Source organism: Triticum aestivum, chromosome 1A (assembly GCF_018294505.1).
Source record: "Triticum aestivum cultivar Chinese Spring chromosome 1A, IWGSC CS RefSeq v2.1, whole genome shotgun sequence".
In the NCBI taxonomy this organism is placed as follows: domain Eukaryota; kingdom Viridiplantae; phylum Streptophyta; class Magnoliopsida; order Poales; family Poaceae; genus Triticum; species Triticum aestivum.
The window spans coordinates 560,575,372-560,596,151 of record NC_057794.1 but is presented as its reverse complement, the minus strand read 5'-3'; the positions used below and the strand labels follow the sequence as shown (position 1 = coordinate 560,596,151).

The 20,780-nt window shown below is 41.9% G+C and overlaps 2 protein-coding genes across 3 annotated transcripts; both read left to right on the top strand.

The window, feature by feature from the left end:
- The first annotated feature begins 439 nt into the window (after positions 1-439).
- On the top strand, positions 440-10,840 carry LOC123067951 (golgin candidate 5). The gene is made up of 19 exons (XM_044490515.1): positions 440-1,080; positions 1,639-2,840; positions 3,692-3,763; positions 3,959-4,036; positions 4,642-4,756; positions 5,373-5,434; positions 5,527-5,574; positions 5,842-6,126; positions 6,319-6,378; positions 6,469-6,552; positions 7,453-7,518; positions 7,772-7,870; positions 8,003-8,221; positions 8,570-8,657; positions 8,776-8,990; positions 9,578-9,637; positions 9,714-9,827; positions 10,367-10,441; positions 10,546-10,840. The coding sequence occupies exons 1-19, from the start codon at positions 933-935 to the stop codon at positions 10,570-10,572; spliced, it is 3,117 nt and encodes a 1,038-aa protein (XP_044346450.1). The 5' UTR covers positions 440-932; the 3' UTR covers positions 10,573-10,840.
- A 1,982-nt stretch (positions 10,841-12,822) lies between these two features.
- On the top strand, positions 12,823-17,797 carry LOC123181227 (uncharacterized). 2 transcript variants are annotated; one of them, XM_044593488.1, is made up of 3 exons: positions 12,823-12,916; positions 13,019-13,116; positions 15,635-17,797. In XM_044593488.1, the coding sequence occupies exon 3, from the start codon at positions 15,664-15,666 to the stop codon at positions 17,575-17,577; it is 1,914 nt and encodes a 637-aa protein (XP_044449423.1). In that variant the 5' UTR covers positions 12,823-12,916; positions 13,019-13,116; positions 15,635-15,663; the 3' UTR covers positions 17,578-17,797. The 2 variants fall into 2 exon arrangements, with proteins under 2 accessions (XP_044449423.1, XP_044449425.1); XM_044593490.1 differs by having other exon boundaries at positions 13,019-13,128.
- The last annotated feature ends 2,983 nt before the right edge of the window (positions 17,798-20,780 follow it).

Sequence of the window (20,780 nt, the reverse complement as noted above, 5' to 3'; positions counted from 1 at the left end):
GGTTTCCCCTCGACGGCAGACAAGGCCAAAAAAGGCGGTGGAGGTGATGTGAACACAAAGTAGACGTGCGTGCGTCGTTTTTGTGAGCGCGAACTAGGCAACAACTCGAAAGGGCGCGATGGATACCGTGAGGAGGCGCTGGCGGATAGTGCCGGCATAGCAGTGATCACGACAGAGGTGTTTGGGAGAATTATTTTTTAATTCACTTTACGGGTCCATCTACAAATGCCACATCATCACATGGCAAATAGTCAAAACAGCCCTCGAAACCATCCTCCAAGGGTCCCCGAGGGGCGATTTGCCGGGCTTTCCAAACTTCAAGGACTCAGATGGAGGCCATGGAACCAATTCGTGTAAACCTCAGGGGGGTCCGCGGACTTGGGCAGTGCACAACAGGTATGGTATGTACACGCGATGCAGCAGATGTGACTGGCGCCTTGCTCGGTTCAGGCTCAGGCTCAGGCTCAGGTTCAGGCCGAGATCCACCCGCGCGCGGGATCGCTCGCTCGCGCACCCGTCCCGTCCGGTGAGGTGAGGCGACCCACCACCGACGCCGCGCCCGCCACCAACGGCCAATTCGCCAAACCCACTGGTAGAAGCACAGCAACCCGCCGCCGTCGTGCGCCCCGGCCGAACCCCCCACTTCCTCTCCCCCCTACATCTCCGCCCCTCCGCGGCGGGAGCGAGCTCCACGCAGCTCCCCCGTGCTCCAGCGCCGCACTCCCTCCCGCTCCCCGCCTCCACGGCCTCCGGCTCCTCGGCCACCCGATTCGGGTCGGGGGGCGCCGGTGCCGCGGGGCGGATCAGATCCCGCGCGGCTGGCCTGTGCGGGTGCGCGCGGGTTGATCGGGCGAGCGGGCGCGCGGATCAGATCTATGCGCGAGATCTAGGCGGCGGCGAGCTTCCGGTGATCGGACCCGGGCCCGGGCGGGATGGCGTGGTGGTCGGACAAGCTGTCGCTGGGCGGGCTGCAGGACATCGCCGGGGCCGTCAACAAGATCAGCGAGAGCGTCAAGAACATCGAGAAGAACTTCGACAGCGCGCTCGGCCTCGAGGAGAAGCGCGACGACGCGGAGGAAGGTAACGCATACGCTTACGCCGCCACTGTCGCTGAAACTCTCCTTCCTTCCACCCACGCACCTCCTCTCTGCACCCGGGCTGCATTGCTGCGTGCCTGCTTGTGTACACGAGTCTCAATTTGAAGCTGCGGTTGGATTGTTTTTGGGCGAGATTGGGATGTGATTGTCAGTGGCGGCAGTGCTATTCGTGGCTTTGCTCATATGCTAGTTTGGTAGAGTGGTGAGTAGAGACTGATCTGAGTGACTGATGTTGAATGAAAGTGAAAGTTTGAATTCAGGCTACTGATGGTTTGCTTCTGATGTACAGATCCTTAGTTAAGTCATAATCTGTACACTGGACAAGCAAAACCCAGTCCCTAAATTCTCTATGTATCAGTTACTGAATTAGGGATCATTGATTGGTTTGGGCAGATCATAAAAAATTGTAAAGATCATAGGAAGTCATGCCTACCTCTTATTACTTTTTGCGTTATAACAGTTTTTATATATTATTTAATCTTTCCTTTTGAGAAGTATTGGAACTTGGAAGCAATGAATTTATGCTGCTTTGGTGATGCAGGATCAGGGTCCCGTACATCTAACTCTGATGGAATTGGATTCTTTAATCCTGTCATGGCATTCATGGGACATAATGATGAGGAGAGTTCTACGGAAGTATCAGAAAAGCAACCATCGCCAAAACATTCACCAGCACTAGAAGAAAATCATAGGGTCGCCACCGAGCAACCTACATCTGAAGCAGATGCTTCTGAAGTACCAGTAACAACACAATCCCCAAAGCAGCCTTCAGAATTACAAGGAAACGTTAGCAGCTCCGCTGAGTCACCTGTATCTAAGGCGGATGGTTCTGAGCAGTCTGCAACACCGCATTCTCCAACACGTTCTTCTGCAGCAGAAGAAAAGCATGATGGCTCCACTGAGGCACCTGCATCTGAGGGGGGCACTTCTGAAGTATCAGAAACAGCACAGTCCTCAACACATCCATCTGTAGCAGAAGAAACTTATGATGGATCTGTTGAGACCAGTAACTCAATTAAGAAGGAAACTCAGGGTCATCAAGACACTGAATATTCTGATCCTAACGGTGAAGCTTTACCGAGTCAACCTGGTAAATCCGTAAGGGACATGCCTGTTGGTAGAACGTCTTCACCTGAAAAATTGGATCAATCAAGTGTTATGGGAACAGAAGAATCTATGGATGCTGGAAAGGAAGACATCGATGATGGGAACACCTCGCTGTCACAACCAGCAGATTCCATGCTTGCCAGTTCAGATGATGTAAATGAAGCTAAGGTGAACGTTGTTCAAGCATTTGATGTCCAAAAGGAAATAATCAGCTCACCGGAGAGCAGTGATATCGCTGACGAAGCCAGTCATGGGGAAGTCAAAGCACATGATGGTGAAACTAATACAGCCGAGAATGGGGAAGAAAGCAATCAAACGGAAGCACATGCTGTATCTGTTGTTGAAAATGAGGATAATGCAACTGCGAAGCTTGAAAACCTTAGCTCAAAGTCAATAATTGTGGACAATGATCCAGACTTGCAAAATGAGTTGGTACCAGCTGCTGCATACACGCCTGTTGATCCAGTAGAAGTTGATTCTCATGCAGATGATTCGAGAAAAGAGGAAAAAATTCAGGACTCTGTTACAACCACAAATTCTCTGGAATCTGTTGGTTCTGTCGTTGAACTCGAGAAACTAAAGCGTGACATGAAGATGATGGAAGCTGCATTGCAAGGTGCTGCAAGACAGTCCCAGGTATCATTTCCACATGCTCTAGCATATACGGTAGCAAGTCAGTCAAAGCATGTTTGGTTTTTGGAACTAGACATTCAGTTGACCTTTTGATTATAGCCTGCGTGTTTGGGTTGAGGAAAAGCATGGTTTGGTCCATCACCACTTTGCCTTTCCACAGAATGAGGAATTGAGTCATCCCAGCAAATTTGATGGATGATGAAGCAATCCATTTAGGATGAGATGATACCTCAAACCCTTAATGCTTTCTGGGGTTCTATCTGTACATTATGAAAGTTACACCTAGAAGATGATTTACAAGTTGGAAGTAAACTTTTTTAGTTTCATGTATTCATATTTATATGCTAGACTAGAGAAAAGAAGCGAAAAATTAGCAACTTTTAAAGTTCCAATCACAAAGTACACTAGTTGAAGTGTAATACCTTACCACGTCTATTTTCAGGTATTAACCATTGAGTGCTTGCTAATTTGTTACTAGTATAAACGTTGTTCCATCTGAATCTGTTTTACCTTTGAAGGTCCATCTTGTATTTCATTTTTAGGGAAGACAACTACAGTTATGTAATAGGCTTTGTAGCGTCAAAAAGGACTAGCATGGGATTTTCTTTTCTTAACACTGTATCTTGTGAATGTATCAAAACAGGAGGGTTGTTTAACTATTCAGCTTTATGTTAGCCTGTGCCTTATCAGGAGTCATTGTGTACTACACATGCCCTTTAACAATTATTACATGTACAACAGCACGTCATTATATCATTGAATAATTTGAATGCCCCACGGTAGTCATTTCTTCTCGAGATACATGTCTGTTCACTACTGATTTAGTGTCTAAAAACACCTAATTCTTTCTGCAGTCTAAAGCTGATGAAATTGCTAGACTGATGAATGAGAACGAGCAACTGAAATCAACAATTAATGAGCTGAAGGTATGTTTGCTAAGCAGATCTTTGATCTTTTGCCTTCTGGAACTAGATATTTAGACTGTCTTCGGTTTAGGAATCTGCAGAATTTAATCAAGTCATGTGAAAATGAACAAGATGAATGCTATGCTTATACAATTCCCTGAGTTACTTTAGCGTTCCATGGATTTCAGTTCTTGTTTTTTGTTTTATATTGTACAGGATAATAAGTCGGTTGAAGAAGAAATGGATGCGCTTAAGGATGAATATCACCAACGCGTAGCAACTCTTGAAAGGAAGGTGGGACACATTACTCTTTTTGCTCAATGCTTCCATGGTCAATTGATCATTACATAGTGCACGCCTCAATCAGAGTTAAGATTAATAACCACTGAGAAGTGTAAACATCTGCTAAGATTAGAGAGTTCATAAATAGTGTATAATACTGCCCACATGCAATGTTGTAATTAAAACTGCATGTTTTTCATGCAATGCCTCTTTTTTGTTGCTTCTTTATGATAAATTGATAATAGTCGGGGTAATTGAAGATTGTCTTTTGTACTTTAACAATTAGTTAGTTAGCTACGCTTTGAACTCTTTTCCTGCAATGTTTCTAGTTCTGAACCCTTTGACTAGTTGGATACACCGCACATTAGACACATTTACTCTTATGTTTGTTTAGTTTTGTTAGTTTTGTGTGTAACTTCTACTCTAATATTCGTTTACTGAGAGTTGAGACAATGTTGAATAGTAAAAGTAGAGATCTGAGTGAGCTGTATTAGTGAGGATCATTAAATGCCACAGCCAGAATCTCATAAGTTTCTGTGGTATTTGTTTACTGTTTCTGGGACATAATTTTCCTCAGTGTTCTTGTTCATCAAGACTATCTTGGCCTCAATGTGTAGGTGTATGCACTAACCAAAGAACGAGATACATTAAGGAGAGAGCAAAATAAGAAAAGTGATGCAGCCGCTCTTTTGAAAGAAAAGGACGAGATTATCACTCAGGTCATGGCTGAAGGTATGCAGAATTGTCGTTTTTGTGCCTGTTCTTTTATGCTTATGTGTGAACTATTGATGACTTTGCATTAGTTAAGTTATTCTGTTATTAGTTGAGAAAAATATGAAGTTAGCAGTTCTATCACTTGAAATATTTTCTTGTGACAATTTCATATATTAATGTTACCATACAGTATGGCCCACCATGTTGAGTATCCTTTGCCAGTGACGGTCATTGTAATCGTGACTCCAATTGCCTACACTCCTACAGATCATAGATAATAATGACATCATACACTTTTCAAACATATCTTGTAAATGAGAGTCACATCTACCACTTTGATATTGGTCTCTCATCTGCAGTTTATTGTGGTATTTGTAAGCTGTATGCCCTTAACAAGCCTTGGTTGAGTTACTGCTTTAGTTGGAGCTAAAGTCCTCTGCTCCCCGCTGCAGTGGTAGGGTACTAGGAAGTAGGCATACACATGTGTTTAATGTGTGTATTGTAACTTTGCTGATATTCATTCCTTCACTACTTTAGTCCACATACACGCTATGGGCTCCATGTGATTGGTCTGGCCCTATCAGTATGTTTTGGCATTGGTTGGCACTAACATCTTTTACCAATGATGAAACAGGCGAAGAGCTATCAAGAAAGCAGGGTGCTCAAGAAGCTACAATACGAAAACTTAGAGCACAGGCATGGAATATAACTTATCACCACACCGTTTTGAAATATTTTTCTTCTTCATGTTAATCAAGTCTGCTCTCTTTTTTTTTGGTTGAAGCTAGATTCGTGAGTTTGAAGAAGAAAAACAACGGTTGAACTCAAAGATCCAGGTAAAGGATCATCAACTTTTTATATATAATCAATTCATCCTAACTAAATTATTTTCTTATCTGCTTTAATGGCACATAGTAAGTATTTGCCGTTGCTGTTTGCATGATACAAAATCAATCCAGGACCCATTTTTAGGTGGTCTTTTCTTTTCTGTTTTGATCATGTGCGGACATATGGTGCTGCGTGGTTTCATTTAAACAGTAGGTTGCATAGTCTGTACAGCTTGCTTACATGTGAACTCATGCACTTAATTTGTGATTTCACAGGTTGAGGAGACAAAGGTTGAGAGTATTAAAAGAGACAAGGCAGCAACTGAGAAGCTGCTACAAGAAACAATAGAAAGAAATCAAACTGAGCTTGCAGCTCAGAAGGAGTTCTACACAAATGCTCTTAATGCAGCCAAAGAGGCTGAGGCATTAGCTGAATCAAGAGTCAACACAGAAGCCAAAGTTGAGCTCGAGAGCCGTTTAAGAGAAGCTTGTGAAAAAGAAAATATGCTGATTAACACAATTGAGGAGTTGAGGAATGCTCTCACCAGACAAGAACAGGAGGTAAGTCATGAAAATAAGTATCTACAGTTCTACACATGTGCATTTTAATTCAATATCCTTGGTACAATTGTTTGTGCTGATCTAACTCTAACCTATATCACTTTGTTTACAAAAGGTTTATCTGAAGCGTTATTTTTTGTACTATTCCACTTTGGATTCCACTGATTGCGTGTTTCTTTGGGGGCATTTCAGGCTGCTTTCAGGGAAGAACGGTTAAAAAGGGATCATGATGATCTTCAAAAGCGCTATCAGGTGAGCAGAGCTTTTCTGGTTTAGCTGGCACTACAGAGTAAAATTAGTCATGGACTAATTGTCAGTTTCTTTCATTGTTTAACACTTCAGGCCAGTGAACTTCGTTATAATGAACTGGTCACACAAGTTCCTGAGTCGACAAGGCCACTCCTAAGGCAAATTGAGGCCATGCAGGTATTGGTACTTCCAATTCTTTTTTCCTTTGTGGTGTAGTTAGCTAAGAAGCACCGATACGACCAGGACTGCCGATTTGCCATCCTGATACGGTGGGACACGGGGATACGCCCGGATACGGCTGGATACGCGTATCCCGCATTATCCCATCTTTCTCGAATTAAAAAAAAGAAATAAAATCGGGATACGGCCTAGATACGGCGTGGACACGGTGGGGACTCGGCAGCCAGCCTCCAGTGACCAAGCTGCTGCCCAGTTCTCCTCCTGATAGCAACCATGACGAGCAGGTAACCTCGATGGCTGCTAACAAGGAAGGAGATCTTGGTAGAGGAAGATGGCAAGGCGGCCTCCAACAAGGAAGAAGCTCCGGGCGAAGAAGATTTGGGCAGGGAGAAGATGGGTGATGGAAGCTGCCGATTTGGCAGCGCTGTCGTTTCTTCACTGGCGGCTGGAGAAATGGAGGATGAGAATGGGAAGTTGGGGACGGCTGGAGCGCTACTAGTCCAGGGTTTTCTGGAATTGGGCCTTACATTGGCTCTAAGTGGACGGAGAGCTACATGGGCTCTGAGCAGTAGACTGCTCTCAGTCTTTCATGAATAGAAAGGAGATACCATATATCCAGTACTAAAAAAATTATCATCTACCATTCAGCATGGATGGTGAGCTATCTCAAAAACAACAAAAAAAATTCTCATTAAATCTTTATTCATATTTATCTTTTAAACACTTTCGTATTTATTTTTCTAAATACTTATATACCCTGCCGTATCCCTGAATGGCTGTTTTGGAAAATGCCGTATCCCGTATCCTCGTGTCCGTGCTTCTTAGGTAGTTAGTTCACCTTTCTTTGCTTATTGGGTGTAGTTAGTAGGCTAATCAATTGTGTGCTAATTTTAACAGGAGTCAGCTGCTCGAAGGGAAGAAGCGTGGGCTGGTGTGGAGAGAACCTTGAACTCTCGCCTTCAGGTCTACTCTGTTCTAATTTTTTTGGTTAGCAGTGGACCACACAAAAATAACGAAGATAACTAGAACTACAACATAGGAATATCCGTAAACTATTCCATTAGTAGCTATTTTTGCATAGTTGTTTATGCTTATCAGCAATTAATAGTACATATGAAGATGGGTGCTATCTCGTTTTAATGCAATTAGGGAGAAAGCCAGAAACAGCAGAAATATTTCAGTGACATAGTTTTATCTGTTCTACTCAAATATTCAGGAAGCGGAAGCAAAAGCTGCTGCCTCAGAAGAAAAGGAGCGGTCTATAAGTGAGAGACTGTCACAAAATTTATCCCGCATAACTGTTCTGGAGACCCAGGTTTGTGCATCAATTTCTTCTGAGACCAAAAGCATGTGACATTCCTATAAGTCTAACCATGGTCTTGGGGGATCAGCTTGAGACTTCTAGTGAGAAAATTAGTTCTTGACATGAATGTTGGTTCTTATGCAGATTACAATTCTTAGGACAGAACAGACACAGCTGAGCCGATCTCTTGAAAAGGAGAGACAAAGAGCATCTGAAAGTAGACAGGAGTATCTAGGAATTAAGGAGGAGGCAGCATTACAAGAAGGACGCGCGAAACAGCTTGAAGAAGAAATAAAGGAGCTTAGAGCTAGACACAAAAAGGAGCTGCAAGATGCAGCAGAACACAGGGGGCTGCTTGAGACGGTAGTCAACTTATTTTGAATTATGTCCTGAAAATAACTGGGTACACATGTTAATTTATCTGATTGCTTTGAGGATGGTGTATGGAAGCAGCATTTCTCCTGCCAAAATCGTTAATATGCCCCAGAGACACTTTCTTTAAACTTAATCTAATATACTCATGTGATACACAATTTAACTTTGAAGTTATCTTATAACAGGATTTTGTAGGGTCAACAGTCATCTTTTACTTGTTGCTCGTACATGAACAAAATTAGTCATGTGCCACCAGTCACTGCTATTACTAATGTGCTGGTTCATGCACTACCTACTTCGCAAGATATGTGTCTTAACTGTTTCTTGCACTTCCAGGACCTTGAAAGGGAAAAAGCTGCCAGGGCAGAACTTGAGAAAACATCTTCCCGCGACTTACCTAAAATTCCATTTCCAGATCAAACAAGTATGTACTTTATTTGCTTTCAGTTAATATCTGTGAGTTTAATCCTATTTGTATATTTCAATATCTGTTTATTGCCATAACTGTAACTTTTTTGGTCTCCTCTTTGCTTCTTTTGAAGAAAATGCTCCCCAAAGAAAGCTCTCTAGCGGTAGTAGCATGGAAGAAAGCCACTTCCTTCAAGCATCATTGGACTTGTCAGATAGTGCTTCGCTGGAGAGGAGAATGTCTGCAGACAGTAATATGTCATACTATCTGAGGAGCATGACTCCAAGTGCTTTTGAATCAGCACTCCGTCAAAAGGATGGAGAATTGGCTTCTTACATGTCACGCTTGGTGTGTATATGCATCCTTTTAATATTTCTCCTTAAATTGTTTAATTAACACCGCATGAAGTTGTTCCACTTCAATATAGGCGTTCTAGAAACTGACAGTAGCTGATTATTCAAGCTGGGTCTCTGAAAGTATACCAGTTTGAGCCGAAAGCTGTTTTAGCTGATTTATTCCAAGCATTATGGATCTTTACATATATTTAATTGATTTTAGCACTTGTCTTGTGCGACACATTATTTCACACTGCCAAGTGAAAAATGGTGGAGCTACCAAGCCTGAGGAAGCTGCAGCAATAGCTTGGAATAGTTTCATAACTTAGTTTTGATAAAAAGATGTTTTGCGCGTACATGTTTCTATCATGACACCAGGTCACCTTAAACATCATGATCTATAATTCCATGTTTCTTTTATAACCATTAACCATGGTCTTGTATGTTTTACAACTCGCGGTACAGATGTGAGAGCATGAACTCTTGTCTGCGTGTGTTTGTTTTAATTTGTTTTGGCCAATAGTTTGGCGTACAGGCGTTTGCTTGCATGGCAGTCACTAGTGCTATTCTCACTGCACTAACGATACTACTATGTTACAGGCCTCACTGGAATCTATTCGGAATTCCCTGGCAGAGGAGTTGGTAAAACTGACGGAACAAGTAAATCCTTGTGAACCAACTACGTTATTATTTCATTATCCATGTGGATGCTAATTGAACTGACCTTTTTATGCAGTGTGAAAAGTTGCGGAATGAAGCTGCTGCTCTGCCTGGCCTAAAGGCTGAACTGGAAGCACTGAAACAAAGACACTTTCACGCTCTAGAACTTATGGGGGAACGTGATGAAGAGGTATGTATGGCTCTCATGCAGCATATCATGACTTGCCACTTATCTTTACTTTCTCTCTTTATGTCCTCATCACTTTAAAGTTTCACGCACCAATCAGTTCACCCAAAAGTCCTAACTGATGGAGAAGGTTGGGCATTTCACATATTGTTCATCAGTCACAAGATATGGAAATCATTGCCTGTTTCCAAAATCTGTCATTATATTTAGTCTCTGGTCACATGGGAAAAATGAGTCCTCGTAGAAATTGACCTATGATTACTTAGAAATGTACCTATGATCACTTAGAAATTGACCCATGATTAAGGCTGGCAATAAAAGCAGTGTTTGACTTAGTAAGTACACGTAGACATATTATCAGTACTACTTTTCTTCTTAGAAATTGACCCATGATTGAGGTTGACAATGAAGTAGTGTTTGACTCTTGAAGCATAAGCTGCCCTATTTTTAATAAGTTACTAGTGTATTGTTTTGTAAACCATCACCTTCTATTTCATGCGCACTGATTAAATAAATAAATAAAATACCTCGCTGTTTTGCAGTTGGAAGAGTTACGAAATGATATTGTTGACCTAAAGGACATGTACAGAGAACAAGTGGATCTTCTTGTTAGCCAGGTTTGAATCATATCAGTCAGTTTAAACTCTCCTTCCCTCCTTTCCTACAGACCTAATTAACCCTGGTTACCTAAAACATCATTTTTTCCCCTTCCTTTTACCAGCCCCAGACATTGGGTGCTCGTGTATAGTGGTGCAATTGACCCAACAAGATAACAGTTTTGAAGGCCGAACATGTTCCGTCAGAGTTGAGAAAACCGCGGCGAGTGTGGGAAGTTGATAGTCATACAAGGAAGATATATTTTATTGATTTTGTGTACATCGTGAAGAGTGGATCTTTGTTGTAGGATAGTGTGTTGTACACTAGACTGAATAGCTCCACAGCTCTACATTCATTGATGATTTTCATGCAAAGTTTTCCTTCACAGAACACAAGTGTATTACCATATTTGGAGTCTACACGTGTGTGTCATTGTCTCAGCTACTAAATACTCCCTCTGTAAACTGACATAAAAGCATTTAGATCACTATTTTAGTGATCTAAATGCTTTTATATATAGTATTAGTTTACGGAGGGACTAATATCAACGCATGGGATCGCCTGATTCAATTCACATTCGGAACATCAACATGCCCTAATATCGCCCATGACCCTACTATTTACTTCAACAGATCATAATAAATACTCTACATTATAAAAAAAAACTCCGGTCACGATTTTTTTCCCATTACCTCTTAATACAATTGGTTATACTCCTTATACTGTGTAGAAAGAAAACATTACTTCCTCCATTTGGAAATACTTGTTATTGAAATTGATGTATCTAGATGTATTTTAATTGTAGATACATCCATTTTCATCTATTTTGATGACAAGTAATTTCGGACGGAGGGAGTATTTTACATTTGATATTTTTTTGCCAGTTTTTTTTCTTTTGCCATCTGATTTGCCTCATGCTAATCGCTATGCTACCACCACGGTGAAACGCTCAGCAGCCCGCAGCATCCGATACTTCGCGTGGCCCACGCGCGACGCGAGCACACCGGCCCAGCTACCGAGAGCCACGGACGCGCGCACCACGGCGCCGAGCACGACGTACAAGGCGACTGCGCGAGCCAGCCTCAGCTCCGCCGCGGCCGCGTCGAGCGCGCGCGCGGCAGGAGCCGAGAGCCCGCACACGTCGGTGCGGCGAGCGCGACCACCGCGAGCATCGCGACGGCGAGGAGCAGCAGCAGGGCGAGGGCGGCGGCGGCGAGGAGCGCGCAGGAGAGGAGGCAACCGAAGGGGAGCAAGGCGAGGAGGAGGTCAAGGTGGTGCTGCAGCGCCGTCGCCGCGTGCGTTGCCATGGCTGTGCTGGGCTGGCAGGTGAAGCTCCGCCGGGAGGCAGAGGCGGCGCACGCACGCACGCCGCGCAAAGGAAACCGGCCGGCGAGAGGAGGAAGAAGAAAAGGTTGTCACGCGATCAGTTTTGATTTTTCTTTTCGCCTGCGGTGCACGTCTGGTATGGTATGGATGCTTGACGAGCTACGTACGTTTCGGCGAGAGGCAAACCAAGGATCGATAGCGGATGAGAAGTGGTGCCAGTGCCGCACGTTTCATGATGTATGAACTGCATTTTCAATTTGCTTCCTAATCTCTCTGGATAAATAAAATAGCTCAATTAATTTGTTATGACGTACGTACGGATGGCACATATTGCTCTCTGCTATTTGCTCATTTCATGGATGGGATCACCGGTATCGTAGTACGTGTGTATCGCTTGGCCCCTTCATGTTACGCTCTGTACTACTGTATAGCAAATCCTTGTACCCAGTTATCTTATCTGTCTGGCATACATGTTCAGTAATAAAGTACTAGTGTATTTCACTCACAGAACATAGTCGCATCACATTCCTCCTTTGGAGAAGGAGAAAACGGCAGAAATTGAAAAAAAAGCAAATACATGCAAATGTCATTGATCCAAGACTCAAGAATAGTTGCAGTCTACTTCATGAAACGGAAAAGATAAATAGAAAAAATAAAAAAGAGAAACGAAAGGTCATGTTAATTTCATCACCATGTTTCTCAGTTTGATATAAAATTCATTCACACGTGTTTCTCAAATCGTGGATAAGATTTTGATATGAACCTTGTCATATGGTTATCGTTGTGTTTTTTTTTATAGGAAATGTATATCATGCCCAACCTGCCTCCAGGTGTTAGTGTTACGTTGATTGAACATGCAGAAAAGCTACCAGCATGTCTTTACCCTTGCTCTTCATTCAAGAAATGTGTAGAAGGACAGGATTCACTGGTGCTTCAGGCCCTACAAAAAAGGAGTCTCTTTTATTTCGCTCTTCTTGCAAGAAATGTATCAAGGGACCAGCTGGGAGATCTGGTGCACTTTACACCTCCATCTGCTATATAAGAAAGGAACAGAGGTAGGGCTATTGTAAGCATGTGAAGAAGCAATGCAGCTAACTCGCCACAAACTAGACAACACTTCGCCACATATTTGATTAACTGACCAAAGCATCCATCTAATTGGTTCTAAGGTAAGTTTCCAACTTTTTTCCATAACTTCCTTCTATAATATATGAACCTTCTTTTTGCGGGAAATAATATATAATATATGAACCTTACCAATATGCTTACAGGGAAGGAACTCTTGACAGCCATCTGGAAGCAATTAATATCCGAGAGAACTTGCTAAAGAAATGACGACTTCAAGAGATGAAATACAATTTGTCTAAAAGTATGTGCGACGGTATGCAAAGAAAAATAGAAAGAAATTAGTTATGCATTTGACTTTTGATATTAGATATCTATTATCACTTAATATACTCAAAAGTCTTTTTGTATGCTGAGGAGTCGATTTGGAAAAGATTATAGAACGACATAGGAATTTACTGCAAAATATTCTTGTAGCGCCAATAGCTCGGTTCTTTGGTTTGATGGAGTTCTAAGTGTAGTTCCCAAGTGTTCTTAATTCTTCATTCCCTAGATGAATAGTCAGGGTCCATGCTACAATATCCAATCGTATGCTTTCATATCACATGCTAATTCAACATTTTTGAACATTATGCCTAGCATGGACCACACAACAAGTAAATGTATTTTTGCTACAGTAACATAGAGAAACAAATCATATACCATCCAATAGGAGTTTACTATCACTAGTAGAGAAGGGGGCTTTGGTCCAGGCCGGGTAAGCCCATTAGTCCCGGTTCAGTCCAGAGCCGGGACCAATGGGTGCATTTATCCCGGTTCGTGCGGCTAAGGCATTAGTCCCGGTTCACCTGAGCCCTTTAGTCCTGATTCGTGCCACGAACCGGGACTAAAGGGTGCGATGCCCATTGGTCCCGGTTGGTGGCACCAACCGGTACTAAAGGTTAGACCTTTAGTCCCGGTTGGTGCCACCAACCGGGACTAATGAGCTTTGATGCATTAGTACCGGTTCATGGCACGAACCAGTACTAAAGGTCCCATTTTCAAACTCCCCCCTCCCCCCGTGGACCGCCTTTTCAGTTTTAGAAAAAACAAAAGAAAATGATGAAAATGTCAATAAAAATAAAATAAAATAAGTTTCCCATGTGATATGTGGTCTAGTTGTTGGGAAAATTTACAAATATGAATTTTGACTTTATTTACAAAATCTCTCTGGAATTTGTAAAATGGGCATAACTTTTGCATACGAACTCGGATTAAAAAGTTTTTTATATGAAAAATCATCTACTCGAAAAGTTACATCCGATGGAGATTGCCTACGGCCTGTTTGCAAATTTGTAGAATCCTCAAATTCCAAAAGGAAAAAAAGTTATGCTCAAATTTCAGTTTTTTTAAATTTTCAGTAAATCTGGTCAAACTATGGTCAAACTACTTATTCAAGAAGTATTAGTGTTACTAAATAATTATTCAAGAATATTAGTGTTATTAAATAATTATTTCACCTTTTTTGAATTTTGGTCAAATCTGGTCAAACTATGGTCAAACTGTGGTCAAACAATGGTCAAACTACTTATTCAAGAAATATTAATGTTACTAAAAAATTATTGTTTTTTAGAACAATAGTTTTAAACTCAAACAGTGAAATATGTGACTTCATGCTCAAGCTAAATTCCTGAGGGTTAACAGGATTGACATCTTACTATTGTCAGGAAAACAACAAGTGCAGACTTGGAAACGAGGGAGAATAGAACCCGAAAGTTAAGCGTGCTCAGGCTAGAGTAGTGAGAGGATGGGTGACCGTTTGGGAAGTGATTAGAGATTAAATTAAGCAGTGATGAGGGGTGATTAGAGATTAGAGGTTAAAATAATTCAGAAATTTGAAAACAAAAAAAATTTCAAATTTTTTTTTCAAAAAAGAATCAGAAAATTTCCTTTAGTAAACCGGGACTAAAGGTGGACCGGCCACATGGAGGGCCTTTAGTCCCGGTTCTGGAACCGGGAGTAAAGACCCTTTTTCTACCAGTGTATTCATATCAACAATACGAACCCTCATGATTTTGAATTAAATTTCGTTAAATTTTTTGAACTGAAATTCAACAGAGCTTTCGTTTCTACTATTTGACACCAGAATAGATTTAAATAGAACGATTGATTTACAAAAGGTTATGAGACTTTCTAAAATTATTTGTTGAGTATCTAAGAACCAAGCATGAATAAAATAAAATGTTCATGGTAGTATTTTTTAAGTTATAATAAAAGTGCTATATTTTTCAGTTCGACTCTAATTTAACCATCAAAAGTGCTACATATTGCAGGCCTACCTCATAATATATTTTGGAAAATGTTCCATTTGTGTTCATGAATTAAAAAGTGTATGTCCAATATAAATTGTTCGTTTTGAAGTGATTTTGCAACTAACTATAGGTTGTGAACCTTTGTTTTAAATTATTATGAAGTCTAGCATAATTAAATATCACAGTTATTGTTTATTTCACTAATTCTGATCTTTGGAGAAGCACGATACTTGAACATTCATCTGATCTTTGTGCGTGCGCGTGCGCGCGCATGCATGTAGAATTGGATTTACATTGTGGAATGTCGAGGTCGTATGCTTAATATCAAGTGCAACAAATTTTAAATGTATCAGCTTTTTTCACGGGATTAATTGCTTGTTTAATGTGCAAGCGGTTGCATGGGCACAATTGATAGCTTGTTGAAAACATGTAGGACCTTCTATGATGAACACTGTATAGTTAAGCAAACTTGAATTTCACTATTTTGAAAGAATATCCATATTGATGTTATTACACTATTTCCACCAACAGGACGCTAAATATTGGAAATCCAATTATCAATGGAGAACCTACTACAACAGCTTAATGAATGGGAGATCCGCTTGCTAGTGCTCCTCAGCTTCATACTACAGATGTTACTCTTCTTTACTGGTGGCCTTCGGCTGCGTAGCAGAAATACACCGCTTAGGTTTTGCATGTGGATAGCATACTTGGGAGCAGATTTAGTAGCAGTTTATGCCCTTGGCCTCCTCTCTCGGCACAAAGATGCCCACATTGGAAAGGAAATATTCTGGGCAGCCCATCCACTTGCTTTTCTTTGGGCCCCTTTCCTACTGATGCATCTTGGTGGGCAGGACACTATAACTGCATTTGCCATCGAGGACAACAACTTGTGGTTAAGGCATTTGTTGAATTTGGTAGTTCAAGTTGGCCTTGCTTTATATGTCTTTTGGGAGTCTGTAGGTCACAGCAATGTGGTAATTCTAGTTCCAGGCATCTTTGTTTTTACTTCTGGAATTATCAAGTATGGCGAGAGGACACTGGCTCTTATGTATGGGAACCTAAAAGGCATCAACAGCTCCAGTGAAATTGACTTGAATTTGCATGAAGGATATTTCGGAATAATTTCTTCAGCATTGAAATCAACACCAGGCATCCGAGTGCTCTTCGAGGGCCGCACCTTGTCCCAGATGGAAGAAAGACACCGAGAGGCACTGAGATCCAAGATTGATCAGAAACATTTGCCCAAGTTACTAGAGATTGAACTTAACTTGATGTATGATGACATCTACACTAAGGCTATGGTGCTTCGGTCAAGGAGTGGCATAATGCTCCGGTGTGTATCTCAAGTATCAATGGTGGTTGCTTTTGTGCTCTTCACTGTGAACAAGAAACATAGATATAGTACAGCAGATGTTGCAATCACATATATGTTATTTACAGGAGGCCTTTGCCTTGAAGCTTGTGCAATATTTATCTTATTGATGTCGCCAAGGACTTGGGCTTGGTTGGAGGCTCGGGGCTACCACAGACTCAGTCGCATCTCCTCTTTTCTCCTATATAGCAAGATTGGACGCCCTGAGGGAAGGCCACTATGGTCAAATTGCATGGGGCAGTACAACTTCCTGAGCTATGTGGATTGTGATGTACCAATGAAGTCCAAGTTGGTGAAGAAAGTGGCAAGGATGATGGTGAGCATAGCCGGTGTTGGTGATGGGAAGTCATTCCTGTGGTTGAGCAAGTTACTCGATAGCAAGCACATCGAGGTTGATAAGGAGATAATGGATTCTATTGTAGTTATGGTGGATTGTTCAGATGGATCAAGAGCCTTGAACCCCGAAGACTGGCCAAATCTTGGTTCATTAATAGAGAAATTAGTTCCGGACTTTGGTGCGAGCTTCGGTTATGGCATTGTCTGCTTCCATATATTCACAGAGACACACCTAAGAAAATATTATCACCCCCAGGATTTTCTGTTAGTCGGTGTTTGCCGAAAGTTGTCAAACTACATGCTCTACCTTCTAGTCACACATCCAGAAATGTTGCCGGTCAGTGGCACCACGGAACCTACCATGATATTCTTCCTCGACAAAATTACTAGTGCTGTCAGTCCCAGTTACACAGCTGATAGAATTCTTAGTAGCGCCAGCTCTCTGCTGCAAGATGGTTTGGGGTTACATCAGCCTGAGCAGCGCCAAGAAACATTACGCGAGATTAGAGACCTGTGGACCAGGCTACTTCTCTTCGCTGCTGGCAAGTCTCGGGCGGACATGCATGCTGCGCAGCTGAGCAGAGGAGGTGAACTCCTCACCTTTGCTTGGTTGCTCATGGCCCACAAAGGAGGTGAACTCCTCACCTTTGCTTGGTTGTTACATCTAGCTCGTCGGATGTCACGAGCAGCGGCTATAACAGTTTTGAAGGCCGAACATGTTCCGTCAGAGTTGAAAAAAACCGCGGCGAGTGTGGGAAGTTGATATTCATACGAGGGAGATACATTTTATTGATTTTGTGTACATCGTGAAGAGTAGATCTTTGTTGTCGATCTCGGTAGGATGGTGTGTTGTACACGCAAAATGTTTTTTACCAGTGCCGGGAGCTACCGGTGCTTCTCTCACCAATAGGATGCTGTCAACTCAAAAGTTGTGTCCATGTATTTCTCTCCTTTGTTCATTCAACTCCATTGTATTTGATCAACTGGGGTCCTACCCACGTGCATGTCACTCTTTTCACGTACACCTGACGCACCTCTCACTATGTCAGTTCATTTTCTCCAACCGATCAACCTGATCTCTCACTTTAAACTTATTCGTTTTTTTTGTAAAGTTGATTTGAATTAAAAAACATTTCAATTTATTTCAAAAACTAGTTTCAATTCTTTTTGAAAAAAATCTCACTCATTTTCAAAATACTAATTCCTCTCACTTTTTTATGAAGCTGATTTTAATTATTTCAATTTCATATATCCCAAAAGAGTGAAACTAATTATTTTTTAACTTATGTAGAACTGATCTGTTTTCTTAAAAAGCATATTTTAATCCTTTCAGAAATATATTTCACAAAAGGGTGAAACTTTGTATTTCAAAAGTGTAATGTATTTGAAACAACTGAAATTAGTTTTAAAATCAGTTTTTGAAACGAGTGTTTAAATGAAAATGAGCGTAATGTGTTTTCTGAAACTAGTGAAATCAATATATTTTTGCAATGATTGAAATCAGTTTTTTGAACAAGTGAAATATACAATTTCAGTTGAGCGAGTGTAATGTGTTTCCTAGAATGAGTGAAACAAGTTATTCTAAAAGAGTGAAATATAACGAATATTTTGTAGGAAACTGCTTTTTTTGTGTCTGAAATTGATATTTTTGATGATGAAATACATTTCAATATTTTTCGTAAAGTCATTGAAATTAGTTTTATAAATGAGTCTAATGTGTTTTCTGAAACGAGTGTTTTTTTTTTGAAACAAGTGAAATTATTTTTTTACTGATAGTTTTTCTGAAATGAGTGAAATCAATTTCCTGAAGTAAATGAAATATTTTTCGAATTGAGTGAAACCAATATTTGAAATGAGTGAAATTTGTTTTCCATACACACGGCACATATTTCGGTGTAAAATACGTTAAATATAGTGAAATGTGATTTCTAAAATGAGTGAAATCTATCTTTTGTAAATGAGGTGTAGTGTGTTTTCCGAATCTAGTGAAATGTGAAACTTTTTAGACTGAAAGGTTTTCCGAAACTAGTGAAACGTCAAACTGTCTGAAATGCGTTTTCTGAAATGAGTGAGACGATTAAATTCAAACTAGCCAAAGTGTATCCAAGATTGATCATGTTTTAAAGGTCTTGTCGCCCTGAATTCAAAAATATAAAAAGTTTCAAAACTGGATATTTAGTTCAAAAGTTATCAACCTTTTAAAATGTCACATGGAAAACAAAGTGCATGTATTTAGTGTTTGCATGCAGCCGTGATGCACCTGTTTGCTCTCACCCTGACAGGCTGACACCTGACAAAATGTGCTGCTGTGGCCCCGTCCAGCGGAATATATTTGTTTGTATAAGATTTGTATTGCTAAAAGACAGAAATAAACATCTGCGAAAAAGAAGAAGAAGACGGAAATAAAAGCATAGTGGGGTCTTCAGCCAGATCAATCTCAAAGCAACGTTTAACGGTGGATGCTCCGCCGGTAGCTCCCGGTTCCGGTGAAAAAAACTTTTTAGGTGTTGTACACTAGACTGAATAGCTCCACAGCTTTACATTCATTGATGATTTACATGTAATATAAGTTTTCGTTCACAGAACACAACAGATCATAAATACATATAAAAATAAATCTCTGGTCATGATTTTTTTCCCATTACCTCTTGACATAATTGGTTATACTCCTTGCTGTGTAACAAAGAAAACATACATTCGATATTTTTTTTGGCAGCTGATATACGTCTCATGCTAATCGCTATGCTACCACCACGGTGAAACGCTCAGCTGTCCGCAGCATCCGATTCTTCGCGTAGCCCGCGCGCGACGCGAGCGCGCCGGCCCACGCCCGAAGTGCCACGGAAGCGCGCACCACGGCGCTGAGCACGACGTACAAGGCGACTGCGCGAGCCAGCCTCAGGTCCGCCGCGGCCGCGTCGAGGGCGCGCGCGGCGGGAGCCGAGAGCCTGCACACGTCGGACGCGGCGAGCGCGGCCACCGCGAGCAGCGCAACGGCGAGGAGCAGCAGCAGGGCGATGGCGGCGGCGGCGAGGAGCACGCCCGAGAGGAGGCCGCCGAAAAGGATCGCGGCGACGAGGAGGTCAAGGTGGTGCTGCAGCGCCGTCGCCGCGTGAGTGGCCATGGCTGTGCTGGGCTGGCAGGGGAAGCTCGTCCGGGAGGCAGAGGCGGCGCACGCACGCACGCCGCGCAGAGGGAACCGACCGGCGAGAGGAGGAAGAAGAAAAGGCTGTCGCGCGATCAGTTTTCATTCTTCTTTTTTGCCTGCGGTGCACGTCTGGTATGGCGTGTGTGCTTGGCGAGCTACGTACGTTTCGGCGAGAGGCAAGCCAAGGATCCATCGATAGCGGATGAGAAGTTGGTGACGGCCGGAATATTCGTTTTTGGACCGCCGCACGTTCATGATGCATGGACTGCATTTTCAATTTGCTTCCTAATTTCTCTGAATAAATACTGATTTCACTCACGGCAATAAGCTGCTTCACTATAAAGTACGCGGACGATACTATACTCTTCATGCCAGCTGACATTACTCAAGCCACTCACATGGAACAACTTCTGATCAAATATGCCACCTCGGTTGGGTTACGTCAAAAGTCCATCTAGATTGCAGGTTGGCTCTTCTACATGCTGCAAGGAACTCCTGTAGAAGGCCAATGTTCATGGAAGTCTTCACTATGCTGCGTGGGGGATATGGAAGCAAAGGAATAACAAACACTTCAGGGGGATTGTGCCATCTTTTCAGTTTTGGAAGGCCAGATTTGCAAATGACATGTCCATGATGGTACACAAGACTAGGGATGGTTTGCATCCCTTCATCAATTCTTTTCTTGCTTCCCTCTAGCTTAATACCTAGGAGAGCCCTCTATTTTGCTTTGGCAACCATGACAATAGTACCCAGCAAAAAAACTTGGCAAACAACTTGGCACTATGCAAAGTTCCAAATTTCTGTTGTGGAGAGAGAGA